Here is a 20,559-nt window from a genome sequence, read left to right as displayed (position 1 = left end):
TACTACAAAATAAATAACGTTACGAACATTATGAATAATATTTATCCTATTTTAATCACTTGGCTTATGACTAGAGAAGAGCGATAGTATTAGCCCTCTGCATTTCTCCATCTTCAGTTCTCTAAGACGTTAGCCAACCAACTAAAAGAATGACTTAGTTCGCAAGATATTACAAATTTGAGAAAAAGTGACTAAATTGAGGCCATCGATTCCCGAACTTCCTATTGTACGCAAGACTAGTTTTAACTCCAAAAGCTATCCTTCTAATACCAATAATACAGTAAGTTTAGTTTTTTACGTAACCACAATCCTATAACTAAAAACAAACTTCTTCACAAAAATGTCCTTTGGAACTTTCTTAGCTATACATTCATATCCACTAAAACTTTATGAATATGACCACCTAAATCATATTTCGTTGTTTCGCAACTTCGACCACCGGACTCCAAGTAACTAGATTTGTTAAAGGAAATGGCGGGGGTGTATTAAATTCAACTTGTTTACGGATGAGGCACCCGGTCTGAATGCTGAATGCGGATGTATTACGCGCGCTAAGTTGAGAGAACATCCATTTATACGCCTACCGAAGTTGGTTTCTTGTTAAAAACAATTATTCTAAAGTTTTAAACAACACAATAATGACATATACCAGTATCAGAATAAGTTTTGGCCCACGCTAACTTATGAACATGTTTTTTTATTACGTATGTAGGCTCATTTTATATCTTACAATGTTTGATTGTTCTTCTAGTATTCTGCTATTAAAAAGGACATTAAATCTGATTTTCAAATATACAATAGTTACTGCATATCTCAACAGTCGTTCATCACGAGATTTTATTTAATGTTAGATGCTGCTGCTAAGCTAAGCTGTTTATTATGTGCTAAGCCAGTTTATTTACATTTATGCTATATGAGCATAAATGTAAATAAACTGGCTTTTTTAAAAAAAATATATAAAGTTGAGTTTATAGCGAGTTCTTCTCAATCGAATCTGAATATCGTTAGTGGAAAAAGTATACATTACAAAAAACTTGTTCATAAGCGGCTAAAACATTTTAGCATTTTAATATTTAGTATGGGAATGTCGGCTACATACATACGTAAATTAATTACCACCAGTTCAAGCAACAAATATGTTTACTATCACATATGACATTTTATCAAAGTTATATGAATGGTATATCAGAAATTCTTATTACGCCGGAAAAATAGCTGTTTCTTAATAAACACCAGGTAAAATACGAATTAAAGGACTTAAATGTGGAACAATGGACCCTCAGCTCAATGGCAGCTGTTCTGCTCGGCTTTTGTCGTATTTTCTTTGTATCCGCCCAAGTAACTTTCGGAACAATGACACTTGATTAGACGCTAATTTTATTTTTATATAAACTTTATATTTGCAATATATCTAGTATTATTGTAATAACAATTGGCAATTGTGATAATAAAGAAATAATATAACTTAATTTTTATTCATTTATCAAATAAAAATCGTTTTAAATGGCTACGAATTTAGTAAGAACTTTTATATACCCTCTCAATTCGTATTTCGAGTATCGAGTTCGCGAAAGACCGATTTCGCCATAATTCAATTCGTTTTTCTATCTTATATTCTGAAACAACTCGTTAAAATATACCATATTATAAAATACCAAAAAAATCTGCACATTCATAACTACATATACTATGCCATATAAAAAGGATCAATAACGTCGCGAGTATCAAAAATACTTCCTAAAGGATCATCAGGTTAAACAAAAGACTTGATGAGTGTCTTATAATTCACCAATATTTTCGATATATCTGAATTCATATAAGAGTTCATAGAAATCACATTCTATATACATAGATACTGAAACCGGAAACTAATTGTACTCATCCAAACTCCAAACTGTTTCATAGCATTTACCCATTTTCATAATAAAATATGAAATCCAAATTTAGAGCACGCTTCACTCATGTGTAATTAATATTAACAAAATTATTCGAACTCAAGTTCATGCAGGGAATATTTGAAAATTAGTTTATTATTAATAATTTAAATTCATAAATAATACTTACTCGATATGGCTTAAATTTATTAATGTAATTTAGACATTTTGCGAAATAATGTAATAAAAACAAGATATTTTTATAGTACATATACATTTAACAGCCTCGATGGTCTAGTGGTTTAGCATACCGCTTTAAAAACCGGTGGTCGCCGGTTCGATTCCTCGCACGGTACAAACATTTGTATTCATGAGTATGATTGTTTGTATCGGTCTGGGTGTTTTCTATGTATAATATGTATTTATTTACAAAAAAAACATTTGCATCCATGTATTTATATCAGTTGTCTAGTACCCATAACACAAGTTCTGCTTAGCTTGGGACTAGATGGCGTTGTGTGAATTGTCTTGAGATATTTTTATAGTATTGTGTATGTTACCTTACGTTATATTATGTATGTTACACAACACATAACAGAACGTGCATTTTTATTCTGTATCGTAATGTATGATTACATGCTATACTCTGCTTTCCGCACAATATTCCAACATTGACTAGAATCATAACTTTGCTCAACATAAACCAAGCCGAGTCTTATTAACTATGCCGGAGTTCTATCCTGGCCAATTCACAGTTATGTCAATGCCATAAAGTTTCGCAATGAAGTCATACGCTACATGCGTCAGATTTCGAGCCTTAATTGGACAAAACATCTGTTGAATGTTACTATAATCACATTTGAAATTACTTGGATAGACGTTACACTTTGTATGAAGTGTATTGGTCTGTGTTAGTACCTCTGCGTCACCCATTTCTGCACTGAAGCAGATGTTTATATTAGTCAGCTAGTTTAGCTTACTTATATTAAATTAAGGTATAACATGAGATTTTATTTTTTTTTATTATAAAGTCTTAATCCTTATTATTCTTATCCTTAATCTTCAGGAATGACACTGCATTCCGGGGACCATTTAATTCATTCATTTATAAACAACAGTAGCCACTTTCCATTAAGTGGGCCGTTAACTTGTTTTCCAATTACATAAAAAAAGTCGTGGTCAACTCACCGTTATGCCGATACTGTGAAGTTTCTTCAAAAGTAGTCAAACGCTCTAGATATGCACCAGATTTCAAACCTTGATTGGACAAAGCGCCTGCTGAATGTTACTCAGAAGTATTATTTGAGAATTATTCTTGTCACAGTGGAAATTTAAAGTTCACGACCATCTTTCTTACTTTCTTCGTACGTGACTCCAATACAATCAGTGCTGCTGAACAGTTCAGTAATTGCAATGCCCAAATTGAACGATTACAGTCCTGATGCTACTTTAAAAAGGAGATCATTGACTAATACTCACAATAATATTATTGCTGTTAAAGACAAGTTTGGATGTTTTGGACACTGGTAAGACAGTCAGCAGTGGGCACCAATTATTCTTTAAAAATATTAGTAGTATTATAACCTAGTATAAAAAATCAAGGTAGCGTTCCGGAAATCAGTCGTCGTTCTATTAAATATTATCGACCCAATGTTAAGCAGAGTTCATTGTAGTACGAGGTACATATGAGAATGAGATAGCCTGTCATTGTCATGGTGGTGAGACCGGATGCTATATATATGCCATAGGAATTGTTTGTTACCCTACAGCAACGTAAGAGTAAACTAAAATCCTATTATCAGCTAGTGTAGTATGTACTACACGTAGTATAACCATATCTTATACATTCTGAAGATGAATAAGAATGTGGAACATAGAGTTCTTACACCGTCACCACACAGATTCAAGTATTAATAATTCGTCATATAAAGTACCAAGATCTATACAGAACATCGTTGTATGTTGTACTGATTATATGATATGCTTACTTCTTGATAAACTTGTATATATATGTATATATATATAAATTTTATATAAAACCTTTTTAGTATATATTGATTAATTTCTCTTTGTTATATATCTGCAACAGATACCTTAATAAGTACTTTACCGGTATAGTTACTATAAACGTATTTTGTATGTAAGAAAACAAATAAAGAATCAAACAATCGGGGATGAAACAAAAGGCACCTCGGACAAATTACATGATCCAAAAATAAAATAGTGTAGTCTTTGTGTGGAGATTTTTCTTTTATATGATCGCCAAACTAGCAGAAAAACAGTACAGCTTTTAAATATAATAACAGCCTAAACCACTCTCTCTACTCTGTGGTTCTATTGTAATCTTATATTTTGGGGAAATGTCATTTATTTGATGCGATGACGCGATATTTTCTTCCATACGAATGCTTTTTCTTAGTCGACACTATTATTTAGAAATTCGGAAAATGGACACCATAATACAATATTACGTTACGGGTCTTGAGTAAAAGAAAATTATTTTCCGTGTGAAAGGAAGAAAATAAGAAAACGATTTCAACTGCAGGTTTTATTATTATTGCTCGTAGATATAGAAGCAATATCTAATAATAAAATATAAAATAGTAGGCTACGATTTTTAGTCGAATAAAATAATAGACTTGCAATACTATTCTAGTCTATTAATATAAATAATAATAATCTAGTAACTATTTTTTGTATGAAACTGTGATGCCATTTTTTTAAACATATTTGCATGTATTTTAAAGATTAACATAATGATTTCACATTATATGCAATTCCGTCTCAATTATAATCAAATATATTTATATGAAACTGCATTCTTTTTACAACGATTTTATGTTGTTATAGTCTTAATATGCATAGTGTTAATTACATTGTGTGTTATATTTAATTTTGATTTTTGAAGTTCACTGGTAACTTTTTTCTATAATATTTATCCATATTCCTTTTTTAAATTCTTATGGTCTCAGCGGACTCAGATTTATAAATTGATATTTAATTTACGTGCTAACAATATTGACATCTCTCCACGTCCCCCAGGGGGCGCTCTACCTCCAGGGGGTAGTGAAGTTCTGCAATTTAGTTACATACAAACGATGCTCGACACTGTGCACAATATTTGCAAAGCACCTATAACTTGGTTGCCTACAGTGTGGAGTGAAACCAATAACATCAGGTAATTATACATAGAGGTAATGTTATTTGAAAGCACTTCCTTTTAATTACAGTGTGACCATCAAATTCGTAATGTCGGTACGCATAAAAGATCTGTAACAACTTCGTACAAAACTATAAAGCGACCATTAGTTGATTGGTGTAGTCAATTCATTGATTACAAGACAGAATTAAGGATTACTTACTCCGTCGTTTGTAATTTTTTATAAGATTTGAAATAACAAAGAAGCTGACAGCTGATGAAATGTGTAACGTAGTAACCGTCGCTTATAAACATTAAGAGTATTGTGGACATCACTAGACAATATGGGAGTAGCTAGAATTTTTGTTAAAAGTTGGGGCGCGGGGCTTATTATGAAGAATATAAGTTTTAACAGGCACGGTTTAACAATAATAAAAATACCTGGAAAACTCCACAACGCCATTAGATGGCGATGGCCAAGCTAAGTAGAGCTTGTGTCACTTGGGGTACTTGACAACTGATATAAATACTTCAATACATTTTATTATTATATATAAACAAAGACCGATACAAACAGTGATGTTTGTACCGTGCCAAGAATCGAAGCCGTGATTATCGGAATTAAAGTGGTGTGCTAAACAACGCAATCCACTGACACAACCACTTTAGTTTGTACCAAATTCAAAAAGACATTCATTGATACTAATTTGTCTAATTAAATACATGTCCATAACCTTCATGTTATAAATTATATTAGTTCTTCATTCAGGGGTTTCTCGGGAAAAAAATCAGTTTTCAACTCGTCCCAAAACTTCATTCTTTTATGCTCTGGTACGCTAACTATTTTAAGTTTCTGACCCAAATTCATCCCTCTCATTGTTTTGTCCATTAGCAACGGTGTCCACTGCAAATCACCTAGAATGTCATCATAGAATTTTGGCGTAGGATTTCTGAAACAAATAATATAATTTATTCGCTAGCTTATTTAGCTATAATTTAATTTATCATAAACTCAAGTCAACAACACAATTATTATATACTGAGATATAATAATTGTGATAGAATTTGAACCGGAATAACAATTAGTACACCAACAAAACTCGAGTCGTAAAAAGTAATCTTCGTGGATAGCTCGGTCTCTCCTGTATCCCGGTTAGCCACCAAGTACCTAGCCTTGTAAGCTTGTAGGTATGTAGGCGACAGTTATCACAAGTGACAGTAGCTAGTGACAGCAGCATTAGTGGTGGTGGTGAATAAGACAATCTACTGATAAAAGACATTACTGGGGGTAAACGATACAGCGATATTATCTTCTTTTCATAGTATAAAATGAAGTCGGCAACGAATTTTAATGCAGTTTTTAGCAATAGATAGATGATTCAAGAGAAAGGTCTATATTTATAATAGATGTACACTTGTGCGAAGTCGAGACAGATAGGTAGTGTATAATATGATTAACAATCTTATAGAAATATAGATTGTGTGCAAAGCATCATAGTTGCTTTGCACACTGTGCCAAAGTCAATTGATTAAAATTCAGTGTTCCCAAAATTACGCTTACCCGTATTTAGCAAAATTCGCCAATAACCTCACAATTTTCTTAATGAAGTGCCTTTCATTTGACGCTGCCAAGCTATTGTAAGCGTCGTTTACTGATTTGCATTTGAATAGGTAACAGATTTCGTCGCCAGACGTCGCACCAGGCCAATCTAAATTTCGTACAGAAGAATTCCAACTGGTATTGAGGGAGCCTTTAAATGAAAATCTGTACAAGTAAACGTTATTGCTTGACACTTCGACGTGTAGTCTCGCTTGGCGGAGCAATGGATAGATAACTTGATCTGAAACATATTTTGCATATCGTCTCAAGCTCCGTTCCCCGATCGTTCCGTTAACGAAATAAAAATCCATTATTCTCTCTCTTATTTTCGTATAACGCTTTGAACCATATTCGTCTTTCTTTCCTTCGAATGGCAATATATATTGGAAGTTATGATTTAAATACTTCAAAAGTTTTTTGTTGTTCGCGAAACCTTGTAATTTATAGAGAGATTCCAAACTGGTATATCCCATCATTACTTCGACATTGTTATTTGTGAATTTTCTTTTATACACTTCTAAAGGAGATCTATTCATAAAAGATTGCTTTGAAGTTTCGACTGTGGGCCCGAATGTATTGATTAATCTTTGATTATTTCTAACTTCCGTTCCATCAAAAAGATCTTGTGATGCTGATAACAAATTGCTTACGGAAGCATTTGTAAGAATTTCATAAAGTCTTTTTCTATTCAATCTTTCGAAAGGACCGTTTAAATTCCAGTATAATTTGTTCATAATATCAAAATTTGAATTTCTATAATCAGCCGGCGAAAGAGCCGACCCACTTTGAATAATTACTCTAGTAAATAGACCTTCCGCAGTACTTGTCGCCAATAGAGATGCCACCAATATAGCTGCTTTACCTGATCCCATCACAGTAATTCTATTAGAATCACCATTAAAATATTTAATATTATTTTTTAACCATTTCAGTGCACACAATATATCCTTCGCTCCCATATTACCTTTAGCGAAGTCATCTTCTGTATTCAAAAATCCAAATATAGATGTTCTGTATGAAATAGTCACCACAATAACTTCTTCTTCTATAAAAAAATCGGGTGCATGGCATTTAGACTGTTCATGAAGCCATACAATAACTGGTAAGTGAAGCTCTGGTTTATTTACATGAGGAGTATATATTGAAAGATATAAACAATCTTCATATTGTTTACTTAGGAGAGTTTCATTATTATAATAATAATGTTGATTCTTATTATTCCAAATTTGACATTCTTTTGGTGGCTGAAAATAAATATGAATTGCTGTATAAAATACTTTATATTGTCTCCAAACAATTGGAAGATATTACTATATGGAGACACAACGCGAGTACTCTTATCGTAATTAATCTCATTATAATAATAATATACCAGAACAATTCACATAGTGTCGTCTACCCTTAAACTAAGCAGAGCTTGCTTTATGAGTACTAAATAACTAAAAAATATACATGAATACATTTTTTGTTAATACATAAATTCCAAAAATACACAAATAATGCACATCGTATCCGCGACCATCGGAAGTATGTGTGATAGCACCGTTAGACCACCGAAATAGTTATATGAAGTTTGCATACAGTCTATTACCACAGATAAGCTAATATTATCTGTGGTATAACTAAACAACCTAATTTTACTACAATATCATATTAAACAATAAATATTATTATATCACATACACAATTACAATTCCTTCAATTTATAAATATTTTATAATATTACCTTGAATCTTAACTCCTGGCGAGGCGCTACTGCATAGGGGATATCAAAAAAAGCCACATATAGTTTATTATCAAATATAGTATAAAACTTTTTGCCCAATATTGTGCTATTATTTATTTTAATATTAACGTCATATACACTTGAAGATAAACAAATAAATAAAGAAATCACTAGCGTTACACAATAATACATAACCAACTTAACTGTACGCACACTATCAATTCACAAAACATTCATAATGTAGATAAATAGTATATAGTAACATCTAATATCAAAGACACGTCATTACTAATAACATATTAAAATCCGTGAAAATGTTTTCAAAATATAACCAACAGTGTGGTAAATTATAATTCACTTCAATTCATTCCTTTCTACGTCTTTACATTTTATTTTGAAGAAAAATTAAACTGAAGGTCATGTTAAAACTATATTATAGGTACATTGATAATAAACAACTAATAAGTTACGTTTTTTATTTAAAGCTTGATTTTTTCATCTAGTGGTTATTAAATAAATAAATATACACTAATGGTACACGGTGAGTTTATAAATATACTCGTATGTGCACAATACTGAACAGTCATACTTAAGAATATATTTGTTGATCGAAGCATAACAGTTTTGGGGAATTAATCAATATTTGTACTCTTACAAATATTTTTGTTCCGTCAGCATGCACCTTTTTTTACCTGAAGAAAATCGTCATGGAGAATCGCCTGCCCCGGAGGAGCTGAAGGATTACTGTTTAGCAGTTGTAGTAGCAGCACCCTGGCTGTACCGGTAAAGTATGAGAATGAAATCATTATTAGCCATGGTGGTTTCCATAGTGACCACGTGGAAATCGACTTGACTTGGTATAGCTTCCTTGCATACATATAAATGAGATAACGGCTAGAGATAAAGATAATATTTGGAATGTGTATGGTTATAACTGCAAAGGAAGGCGGAAAAGGAGATGGATGGAGCGTGTGAAAGATGAGATGGTAAGAAAGTCAGTAAATAACGAGATGACTGCGAACAGGGATGAATGAAAGAGAAAAACATATGACGCCGACCTCAAATAAAAGGGATAAGGAATAAGCAGATGATGATTAATAGAAATGAAATCCCATTAACAACATAATAACAATATTTTCTTGGTTCTAAAGTTTCTTGTTTTAATTCACTTTATGTCAATATATGACATAAAGTGAATTAAATATTACGATATTCTTTAATTCATACGAATATTATAAATTTGAAAGATTTTCTCACTGTCTATTTAGTACCTTCTCATAGCTAAGCGGCAGAATTTAATACAAAGAGATATGACAAGGGCAAACATGGGTCATCTTTTATCTCAAAAAAGTAGACGAAGTCGCGGATTTTATCTAGTATAATACAATCCATACTTTCCTCTTCGAAACACCTTCAAATCTGATTGACATGTTCTTTGCAAAATCACAGTATCCGTAAAAAATAGAACTCGTTAGGTTTACATGAAGATATTGGATACTTATATTCAGCTTCTATTTCGCGCTCTCTTGTAATCTATGTAATTTAATAAATTGTTCATTCAATTGACTAAAATCCTTATACGCAAATCTATATACAAAGAAGACCGTAATATCTATAGCGATGGATTTTATGGCCCTCCGATTAATTTTGATAGCCGATATCACAAGTTACAGCCTAGTTATAGTCAACAATTCCAACAACACGTACGTAAATTAATATGCATAATGTTTATTCGTAAAATTATTACTGTTTTAACGACCTCTGTGTTTATTGTCTATGGTGAAGTACCAGAGGTTGTAACTACTCATGGCAAAGTCCAAGGAAAAGTTTTAACGACTTTGTTAGAGAATATCCAATATTTTGGATTCATGGGTATACCTTACGCTTCGCCGCCACTGAAGAACTTAAGATTTCTGGTGAGTAAAATATTTTTTTGCTAATTAGGTCCAAGGGAACATTTATCAACTAAAAAAAGTTGAAATCTAAATTTGAATTAGTCAGCGAAAATTTCAAAATCCGCTTCATCAGCAACACCGATATAAATATAGATTTTGCAAATGCAATTTTAAAATAAAAAAATTTTTACACTATTAATTAGCATTTTTATAATAAAGTGTTTTGTATTTCAAAACACTACTAAATTTGCGTATCTATCTATGAATTTACTCCAAATTGACTAGTAACATAAACCTACCACTTAATTTTGAGTAAATTACTTATTTAATATAAGCAGTATCATGTAATTACTAGGTAATTTGTTAAAATTAAATTTATTTATAACTAGGGAACCTACCAGGCTTCTCACGAGAAGTATAATATTATATTATACACCTAAACCATCGTCAGGAATTATTCTGTAGACAAATTAAAATTGCTTTGAAATACGTTAAGTCGTTTTTGAGATTATCGCAAACATACAAATAGAATGCCGAACAAGTGCCTTTAGATGAAAATTAAGTAGTATTATTACTTTAATAAATTTTGCAATACCGTCAGCTGTCAGGTCACACATTGGCTGAGTTTAGCAAATTCGTTACTGTCACTAAATGGACATCCATGGCGTCAACTGCATCCGTGGTCGCATCATCCTCATCCATCACATATATTAAACCACACTGTGGTTTATTGTGTGCATGTTACACTTTGGGTGTTTGATTGTTATTTATTATCGTGGCGTTCTCATCTGCATTACATAAAAAAATAGTTAAGTACTTAATTGGATATTACTTATTATGATATTGTTGAATATTTTACATAACTACTGCCCAACTAAAATAAATTAAAACCATCATACTTTAATCAAATAACAATTTTTCTGTTAAACTTATTGCTTTTGAATGTCTAACTAAAACTATGTCACTGTACATAAATTATATATTAAAAATACAAACTTCTTGTATCCATTGAATATAGTAACAAAGTCAAGATGACAATAATCTATTTACAATTCGCACAAAAATAAATCTAATTTGTATCATAATTACATTTCAGCCACCACACGCCATCGATCCCTGGGACGAAGTGCTCATCGCTACGAAAGAAAAAAGCGCCTGCATCCAATTTAACATCAACGTAAAAAAGGGTCAACCCCTTGGACATTATGGCGTAGAAGACTGCTTATATCTCGACATATTTACTCCTAAATTAGACAACGAGAAACGCGCGGTCATCGTTTTTCTTCATAATGAATATTTCACTTGTTCTTATAACAAAACTAAGGACTACGCACCAGATTTTTTCATAGAAGAAGATATTATAGTAGTAACGATCAATCACAGATTATCCGTGCTGGGATTTCTTTCTTTTGAAGACAACTCGTTACCGGGAAACGCAGGATTAAAAGATGTTGTGGAAGCTTTGAAATGGGTTAAAAATAATATAGATCGATTTGGAGGAAATCCAGAGAAAATCACATTAATGGGATCGCATGGTGGGGCTGCGGCAGTTGATTTGATAATTCATTCAAACGCAAAAGACTTATTTCATTCCGCTATAATGCAAAGCGGCACCGCGTTATCGACTAATTATTTGCAAAGTGAGGTGAAAGCGAGAGCCTTTCAACTAGGCGAACTCTTAAAATTAAGTACTAGCAGTAGTCAAAGATTACTAGAATATTTAAGAGGTGTACCCGCTTCAGATCTTTTATATAAAAATATCCATGCTAGTCCAAAAGATTACTATAAAGATAATCAAAGAAGTGTATTGTCTTTCGGTCCAATTGTCGAGACACAACCCGACGGACTTATAACTGAATATCCAGAAAATTCTTCCGCAGCTATACAGATTCCTACTATGATTGGATTTAATTCTCGAGAGGGATTAGAAATGTCTCTTCAATATCTTATAGAACCAAAATACCTTAGCTTTGTTGAAAAGGACTTTCCCTTCCTAATGCCAAAACGAGTGAACTTCAAATTTAACCCCATACAAGAAGAATATTACGCGGCTATTGATGATATAAAGAAATTTTATTTTCCAAACAAGAAAGTTAGAATAAAGAATATTGCAGAATACGTGACGTACATAGGAGACGTACTGAGCGCTTATCCCGTCGACAGTACAGTGAACATGTTTGCCAATAAAACAACAAGTTCTGTGTATTATTATTATTTCGACTATTACAGTGAATTGAATGAAAACAAGAACAATCTGATGAAGTTATCTAGCGTCGAGGACGGCACATGGGGCGCTGCCACGGGCGATGAGCTATGTTATTTATTCAAGTGTCCGAGCTTAAAGAAACAATACTTGAAATACCATAAATCATTGTCTAAGGAACGAACTATCCAAAGAAAAATGGTTAGAATGTGGTCAAACTTCGCAAAATATGGGTAGGTAGCTAAACGATGCCAAATCATTTTAAAATAGAATATTAATGAGCAATGAATTAATTTGAAATTCATCGTCTAAATCCGATATCGCGCCGCTTCAAATTTCTATAACGAAATACCTTAATATTGGATTAACGGTGGAAATTAATTCATTTATGTTTCAGAGATCCTGCTCCGGAAGGTGATATTGTACTTGAAAATCTAAAATGGCCTCCTTACGATATCCATACTAAAAGATACTTACATATATATGAGAACTTTAAAATCAGAACTGAATTATACAAGGAAAGGTTTCAGTTTTGGGACCAGTTCATTGACACCTGGAAGAAAAGAGCTGTAAACGGGATAGTGAGTGGAAAGAAAAATAAAAATGATGAATTATGACAATACTCTGATTAGTTTTTACAATACAATTACAATAAAATAATGTGCAGTAAATATTATATGAAAGGACGTAAAAAATATAATCTAGAACCGACTTGAAAAAGTTATTTTATATATAGTTAAAATTTATTCTTTTTCTTTATATTTTAAAAGGCTACATATTGCCTCTTTATATCTTTATACGGATTAAGCCACTTGTGACGATTCTTTTGTATTATATAAAATACTTTTTTAAATTGGCCCCTTACTCATCATTACAGAGATATTTCCAGGTATAAAAAAAATATCAGAAGACTTAGTTTGTGATAAAACGTATTGGTTACTTGTTCAGTAATTTGTGAGTGCGACTCAACTAACTAAATAAACTATTAATTATCGTTTTAAATCTTTAATAACTAAAAAATAAATGTAAATAGAAAAATGTAATTATGTATGATGTGATAATCTTACGTAATAAAAAATAGACAGTAATAGTAAATAATAATATTTCAACTTTATTTGTCTCAATTAATAAATTATTACAATTGCAGCTTATAATAAAATTCAGAAGTAATAATGGAGTCAAAGCGGTCTATAACTAAGAGGAGACATTGAGTTGAGTCCACCCTCTCTGCTATTCTGTAATAAAGCCTACCTATAATTAAGGCTATACCTTTATTAGTAAATTAATACAATAAAAGATCGACGATGACAACAGCACTTAAATTCTAAACTGTCCTCTACTAACAAATAGCAACTATAGTATTATATTTTTTATATGTAATGTAATCTAAGTAATATATTCTATAACAATAATAACGTGTACTTATTCAAAAATTTTATTAATAACTCATATAAACACTGTATGGTTATCTTTCAATCCTTGCTATAGATAACTTAAATACAACAGATAGCTTGTAAAAGATAATATATTTGTTGAGACACGTCAGTTATGAAGTAATACAAAATGTAATAGTACAACTATAACAACAAACATAAAATAACTTAATATTTCAAAATGGTAGCTATTCCGTTTATACTCTTGTTATATATAAGTTCTTTAGCTATATGCAATGGAGATGTCATTGTAGAGACTAGTACAGGTAGAGTAAGTGGAATACAAGTGAAGTCAATATTAGAAAATGAAAAGTACTACTCTTTTATGGGTATACCATACGCAGAACCGCCAGTTGGTGAACTTAGATTTATGGTAAGATTATATTAAATTTATTTATTTTATATTTTCAATTACCATTTATAATCTATATTTTATTTCTTGCATTTTAAATTATATATTTATTGTGCTCAATTTAAATTGACTGTTGCAAATATATCATGTAATGATATATAGCATAAAAATAAAACAGTATATATTTATTCTGCAGTACACGTTTACAACATATATACCATATACGAGTATTAACAATTTTTTAACTGATTCAATGCATATAATTACTTACCGTTTTAAGGTTGGCATAAATTTAGAAGTCTGTAATTATTATTTTACATCTTCACTTAAATATATATAGTATATCATATATTGGTTTATCTACAAATATAAATACTTATTTTATTCGATCTATTTATTTATATATGTGTTCATCATATACATTTGTTCGTTTGTGTGTTCCATTTAAATTTATTAATATCAAAGTATTGTTAGTATAGTAGTATAGTATATATATTTCGTTTCCAGCCACCGTTTCCCCACAATGGATGGAGTGACATCCTTTCTGTGAAAAAGGAAAAGAACTCCTGTGCTCAAAATCGTATGCCAATTAGAGGCGCAAAAAACTTTGGATATTGCGGAAGTGAAGACTGCCTGTATTTAAGCATCCACACGCCAACACTACCCCATGAAGATGACGATGTTAACCTTCCAGTAATAGTATTTTTACATAATGAACAGTTCAGAATGTCATCTAATAATTCAATTGACTATGGTCCTGATTTTTTTATGAATGAAGAGGTTATTTTAGTTACGGTCAACCATAGACTTGGAGCATTAGGATTCTTGTCTTTTGAAGATGATCTTTTACCTGGCAACAACGGTATTAGAGACGTTATTGTAGCTCTTTACTGGATCAAAGTAAATATAAATAAATTTGGTGGTGATCCTAATAAAATTACATTAATGGGATACGATGGTGGGGCCGTCATAGTAGATATTTTATTACATACTCCAAAAGTCAGAGGATTGTTCGTTGCTGCCATATTACAAAGTGGCAACCTGTGGAACTCGCTGAATATTGTTGACAAACGCAAGGAAAGAGCTATCGAACTTTCTGAAAAACTAGATGAAAATGTTTTTACTAGTTCTAATTTATTAAAACGTTTGAACACAAAATCCTCACTTGATATAACTGTGGCAGAGGAAAGCTGTGTTCACGCTGACGAATCACGTGCTATACAAGTTGGCATACTTCCATTTGGTCCCATAGTTGAACATGAGCATTCAGGTGCTGTTTTCACAAAGATACCTGAAGCCCCATTTGATATTAATGTTCCAGTGATGATTGGATATAATTCCAGAGAAGGCATAGAGGTTACTGAACGTTATTTACATAAGCCTCAATACCTTACATTTGCTGATAGAGATTTCCTCTTTCTTTTTCCAATCAAAACCAATTATCATTTCGATATTCACAGTTCTGTTTACTATGATGCCATTCAAGAAGTTAAGGACTTCTACTTTGATGAAGGGTACATAAAAGTGAGTAAGCCTGGGGAGTTTGTAACTTACATCGGAGACGTAATGTCATTTTATCCCATAGACTATGGTGTGCGAAAATACATCAACGGATCAAACGTTCCTGTTTATTACTACATGTTTGACTACAGTGGAGAGCTAAATAAGAGAAAGAATGATGTTTTATCAAAAAGTAAAAGTATTGATGGCACATGGGGTGCAACTATGGGAGATGACCTTTGCTATTTATTTGTTTGTAAATCTATCAAAAAAATATATAAGAAAGCTATACAAGATGATGATTCTGAAGATATGAAAATAGTAAATACTATGGTAAAAATGTGGACCAATTTTGCTAAAACGGGGTAAATAATATTACGTAACATTAATAAATATAAGCGACGATAACTATCAAATTGTCTATACATTAATATATAAAATATAGTATCCAGTATATCGGGTGAACTATTGAGCATATATTATTAAATAATGTTTTCATAATGATATTTAAATTCTAAGAAATATTGATAATTATTACATCATTTTTTACAGAAATCCAACACCACCAGGGGAACAATTTGTGTGGAAACCAGCTTCAAAAAACGAAAAAAATTGTTTAGTCATAAATGAGGAATTGCAAATGAAGAGCAATGTTCATCAAGAAACAGTGGACTTTTGGGATAACTTTCTACAAAAATATGAAGCAAAAGCTATTGATGGTGTAGTTACAGATAATAAAAATAATACAAAAAATAAAGATGAACTGTAAATAGAAGTGTATGTGAATAATATTTAATCTTTTATTATAAAATATAACTAACAACTCTAAAAACACTTTTATTATAAAACATCCGTAGAATATAAAAAAGCATATTAGTTAAATAGAATATTCAATATTATTTATAATAATACATTTAACTTCTGGCACAGCAATGAAAGTAATGACAATTATCACTACTTCAAGATGCAATTTATTTTTTCTTACACCTAGCTAATTAATATTTCATAATAATAATAAAAACCCACAGAAAATCCCTTAAACCCAGGTATCTAGTCCCAAGCTAAGCAAATCCTGTGTTATAGGTACAAGAGGAATGATAAAAATACATTATTTTTTATAAATACATATTTTATATATTATATAAAATACATCGGAAGTAAAGTATGCTGAGCGCTAGACCAAGATCTTCCATTATATTGAAAATGTCTGTTAACATAAGGATAGTTCGAAGCTAATATATTTCGTATAAAACAAATTGTACTTCAAGTTATAAATATAGTCTTATATAATCGTAATATATATCTAATAATATATAGTATATTACTATATATTAAGACAATTGACTACTAATTATTTTTATTTTTAACGTGACTCCTAATTTCTGTAGTATTTCCTTATAACAACAAAAGTGGATTACTGTAAAACCCAGTTAAAGAGATAATAAACTGAAATCTAATTATTATGGCTTATCTGTTATAGATAACTCATATACACGTCCACAGTTTACCTTATCTACGAGCACTGCTTCAGTTGTAAATAGTGAAAGGAACAATGTTTACCAATTGTACATAATAATTTCAAACTTAACGATATATTCAGAATAACTTTAAAATGTCTAGGATAGTTTTCTTTGCTGCTCTCTGTTCGGCATTAAGTATACTGACTCAAACATTTGCTAACCAGACCATAGAAATAGAAATGCAGAAACTCAGATTGTCAGGAAAAGTGGAGAAAACTTTTTTTAAGAACGAAGATTATTTTACATTTATAGGCATACCATATGCTACACCACCTACTGGCAAATTAAGATTTAAGGTAATAACTCTCAATAATAATAAATAATTTAATGTAATATCTAATAACTCCCATTCTAATACAGTATTATTGTAAAAATCAAATTATATCTTATGCAGACCTAGTGACTACAAATAATTCGCTCTCCCGGTAAAATATATCCGAAATCGATAGCTAACTTCAAAATTAATTCATTAATGTTTAATCTTGCTTAACTGACTGACTTTATTTTTTTTTCATATGACTATTATAATTATTATTATTATTATAACAGTCATACGTCTTAGTGTTTCTAGATTACATAGTCTATGCATGAAAATTGCTAATAATAAATAAGTAATTGATAAAAATGTAATTTCAGCCACCTGTGCCGTTTACGGGTTGGAAAGGAACATATGAAGCTTACAACAACAAACCCACATGTTTACAATACAGTTCTAGAATGCGAATAGGGGAACCTTTCGGGATATCTGGTGAGGAAGATTGTCTTTATCTCAGCGTCTTCACTCCGAACTTACAAGGCTCTAAACCCGTCGTTGTGTTTGATTACAATGATAACTTTAGAACTGGATTCAATGGAACTGATACATACTCTCCTATATTTTTTATGGAGGAAGATGTCCTTGTTGTTACAATTAACCATCGTTTCGGTTTAATGGGATATTTATCTACTGACGACGAAGTTATAATTGGTAATAATGGAATAAGAGATTTTATTCTTGGATTACAATGGATACAAGAAAATATAAAATATTTTGGTGGTGACCCGAATCGAGTAACATTAATGGGCAATAGAGGTGGTGCAATATTAGCTAATATACTAATGTATAGTAAACAGGCAAAAGGCTTATTTCATAGTATTATCATGCAAAGTGGAACTGCGATGGAAAGTATATTTTTTGCGCAAAATTCAAAAACTGTCGCCTTTAAACTTGCTGAACTTGTAAATATAACAGCTGAAGATAGTTCTTCATTATTGAAAGAATTTCAAAATATAGACGTTAACAAGTTATTAGCGAAAGAAGCAGATGCGATAAATAATGATGCTATGGAAAAATATCAGCTTAGCTCCGTTCCATATTCACCGGTTATAGAAACAGAAAACCATGATCCTGTAATAACATCGCTCCCAGAAATTAACACAATTATTAACGATGTTCCTATATTAATAGGGTTCAATTCTAGAGAAGGTCTCGATTTAGCTTCACATTATATTTTCGAGCCTCGTTTAGTGACGGATCTAGGACAAGATTTTTTCTTTCAGTTTCCTATAAGATCTGGATTCAGATTTGATCGCAAGAGTTCCACATTTAAAGAAGCTATAAAAGAAATCAAACATTTCTATTTTGAAGACGGTGATATGCATTACAATAATATTCTAGAGTATGCAGTATATATCGGCGACGTGCTACAAGATTACGCCATAAATTATGCTGCAAGGAAATTAGCTACTGATCTCAAATCTCCTGTATTTTATTACATGTTTGATTATGCTGGGTTTCTAAATGAAAATACTTTATACATATCTGACCATGCTAGATCGAGTATAGAAAATTGGGGTGCTACTATTACTGATGAAATATGTTATTTACATATGTGTTCTCGGATCATCAACAATTATAAACATTTAAATAATCTAATAAGCGAACAACCTGAAATTAGAGTGTTAAAGAAAATGGTTCGTATGTGGACGAATTTCGCCAAAACGAGGTAAGACTCTTTCTCTACGTTACGTAATTATAAGTACGTATAACAGTATAAAATATACTGATGCCTGCATATTTTAACGTCATATATAAATATTACATATTGACACGAACAGCACTATAAAATTGCTTTAGAATTTGCCCACAATATTTTAATTGTTACGTCGTATTTTTGTTTCTAAATCCTACCTTAAATATAATAAATTCATTTAATTTTCAGTAATCCGACACCTTCAAAAGAAGACAAATTGTTAAAAGGCTTTATTTGGCAGCCTGTGGCCAAAGATAGCGACAGTACGAACTATTTGCACATCAATAAAGCGCTACGTATGAAACAGAACCCTTTGGGTGAACGAGAACAATTCTGGGATCAATTTCTGGCGAAATATTCTCAAATGGCAGTTGATGGATTAGTACAATCCGATACAAGAGTCCGTGAAGATTTATGATGTCTGTCAAGAATCCAATAATAAGCCATTCTGAATAAATTTAGAGTATAATAGAGAAATATATTATAAAAATAAGTTATCAATTATATTAAAACTAGGTGGTTCTAACCCGTGTACTCAAAGAATAAAAATGTAAAATAAAATTCATTTTCTTCATTTTTTTCCTCATTTTCCCGGTATACAATTTAGTTATACGCTATAAATTGTGCAACTAATCCGACCTTGTTTTATTTATTTATAAGTAGCTTTAATTTCAATAAATAGAGAGCTAATTTCAATAGTATACATCAGATATTATCAATGCTGTATTTTTGCGCTATATTAATAATTGTTTCTCAAATTAAATATATTTATATAAATCTTTTTCTAAGGGTTCAATTTATTTTACCATTTATTTTTCAGTGTAGGTATTTTTCGTGATGAGTGAAAATAAAGCGTACCTGATAGTAACTGCACTGCGTTCTTTTCATTTTTAACACTAAATGTATCAGCTAATTGGACATTTTTTTTTCTATATTTGATTATCAAATACAACTTAAAAAATATATAACGACCTAAATAATCAGAATAGGCAGCAAACAGGTGGGGTGACATGGGTGTACAAATCAGACAGGTGGCACAGTCAACATTTATTATAGTAGAACAAACCATTTCCCTTTATATGTATCTGCTCAGAAATTATATTATCTATTTATTATATTATTGTTACATGAACGCATCAAAGTTACTAGTAGTGACATCTATGGGTATACTTCTATTTATTTAAGTATAAGTTTCATAAATAGTTTTGCAACAAAAATACAGATGGCGCTGAATCCAATGATACAGTAAGACAAAATTAAATAGCAGAACTAAGGTTACCTACTAAGGTATAGAGATTTTTTGCA

General features: G+C 31.2%; 4 protein-coding genes across 4 annotated transcripts; 3 read left to right on the top strand and 1 right to left on the bottom strand.

Moving 5' to 3' along the window:
• Positions 1–5,761: 5,761 nt before the first annotated feature.
• LOC131852396 (juvenile hormone esterase-like) lies at positions 5,762–12,991 on the bottom strand. The gene is made up of 6 exons (XM_059203071.1): positions 12,915–12,991; positions 10,830–11,022; positions 9,032–9,872; positions 7,578–7,857; positions 6,575–7,475; positions 5,762–5,963 (listed from the first exon to the last, which is right to left on the bottom strand). Exons 3-6 carry the CDS (start codon positions 9,215–9,217, stop codon positions 5,762–5,764), a joined length of 1,569 nt encoding a protein of 522 aa, XP_059059054.1. The 5' UTR covers positions 9,218–9,872; positions 10,830–11,022; positions 12,915–12,991.
• Positions 10,064–13,054, top strand: LOC131852369 (juvenile hormone esterase-like). The gene is made up of 3 exons (XM_059203042.1): positions 10,064–10,255; positions 11,331–12,670; positions 12,835–13,054. The coding sequence occupies exons 1-3, from the start codon at positions 10,064–10,066 to the stop codon at positions 13,052–13,054; spliced, it is 1,752 nt and encodes a 583-aa protein (XP_059059025.1).
• Positions 13,055–14,001: 947 nt separating this feature from the next.
• On the top strand, positions 14,002–16,520 carry LOC131852368 (esterase E4-like). The gene is made up of 3 exons (XM_059203041.1): positions 14,002–14,243; positions 14,730–16,087; positions 16,275–16,520. The coding sequence occupies exons 1-3, from the start codon at positions 14,052–14,054 to the stop codon at positions 16,489–16,491; spliced, it is 1,767 nt and encodes a 588-aa protein (XP_059059024.1). The 5' UTR covers positions 14,002–14,051; the 3' UTR covers positions 16,492–16,520.
• Positions 16,521–17,250: 730 nt separating this feature from the next.
• On the top strand, positions 17,251–19,764 carry LOC131852367 (esterase E4-like). Its single transcript, XM_059203040.1, has 3 exons — positions 17,251–17,538; positions 17,879–19,227; positions 19,444–19,764. Exons 1-3 carry the CDS (start codon positions 17,335–17,337, stop codon positions 19,670–19,672), a joined length of 1,782 nt encoding a protein of 593 aa, XP_059059023.1. The 5' UTR covers positions 17,251–17,334; the 3' UTR covers positions 19,673–19,764.
• Positions 19,765–20,559: the final 795 nt, after the last annotated feature.

Source organism: Achroia grisella, unplaced genomic scaffold, assembly GCF_030625045.1.
Source record: "Achroia grisella isolate CSIRO2021 unplaced genomic scaffold, CSIRO_AGI_Agris_v1 utg848, whole genome shotgun sequence".
Lineage (NCBI taxonomy): Eukaryota > Metazoa > Arthropoda > Insecta > Lepidoptera > Pyralidae > Achroia > Achroia grisella.
The sequence above is the reverse complement of the archived record's forward strand: the minus strand, read 5'-3'. Positions and strand labels throughout refer to the sequence as shown.

What these genes read in the sequence shown, in the direction of transcription:
- LOC131852367 (XM_059203040.1), top strand. Translation starts at nt 17,335, where the DNA reads ATGTCTAGGATAGTTTTCTTTGCTGCTCTCTGTTCGGCATTAAGTATA. An exon ending in CTGGCAAATTAAGATTTAAG is followed by an intron (nt 17,539 to 17,878) that starts GTAATAACTCTC and finishes ATGTAATTTCAG; the next exon opens with CCACCTGTGCCGTTTACGGG. An exon ending in ACGAATTTCGCCAAAACGAG is followed by an intron (nt 19,228 to 19,443) that starts GTAAGACTCTTT and finishes TTTAATTTTCAG; the next exon opens with TAATCCGACACCTTCAAAAG.
- LOC131852368 (XM_059203041.1), top strand. Translation starts at nt 14,052, where the DNA reads ATGGTAGCTATTCCGTTTATACTCTTGTTATATATAAGTTCTTTAGCT. An exon ending in TTGGTGAACTTAGATTTATG is followed by an intron (nt 14,244 to 14,729) that starts GTAAGATTATAT and finishes TTTCGTTTCCAG; the next exon opens with CCACCGTTTCCCCACAATGG. An exon ending in ACCAATTTTGCTAAAACGGG is followed by an intron (nt 16,088 to 16,274) that starts GTAAATAATATT and finishes CATTTTTTACAG; the next exon opens with AAATCCAACACCACCAGGGG.
- LOC131852396 (XM_059203071.1), bottom strand. Translation starts at nt 9,217, where the DNA reads ATGTATGCAAGGAAGCTATACCAAGTCAAGTCGATTTCCACGTGGTCA. An exon ending in TCCATGACGATTTTCTTCAG is followed by an intron (nt 7,858 to 9,031) that starts GTAAAAAAAGGT and finishes ATTTATTTTCAG; the next exon opens with CCACCAAAAGAATGTCAAAT. An exon ending in AGAAGATGACTTCGCTAAAG is followed by an intron (nt 7,476 to 7,577) that starts GTAATATGGGAG and finishes TGATGGGATCAG; the next exon opens with GTAAAGCAGCTATATTGGTG.
- LOC131852369 (XM_059203042.1), top strand. Translation starts at nt 10,064, where the DNA reads ATGTTTATTCGTAAAATTATTACTGTTTTAACGACCTCTGTGTTTATT. An exon ending in TGAAGAACTTAAGATTTCTG is followed by an intron (nt 10,256 to 11,330) that starts GTGAGTAAAATA and finishes ATTACATTTCAG; the next exon opens with CCACCACACGCCATCGATCC. An exon ending in TCAAACTTCGCAAAATATGG is followed by an intron (nt 12,671 to 12,834) that starts GTAGGTAGCTAA and finishes TTTATGTTTCAG; the next exon opens with AGATCCTGCTCCGGAAGGTG.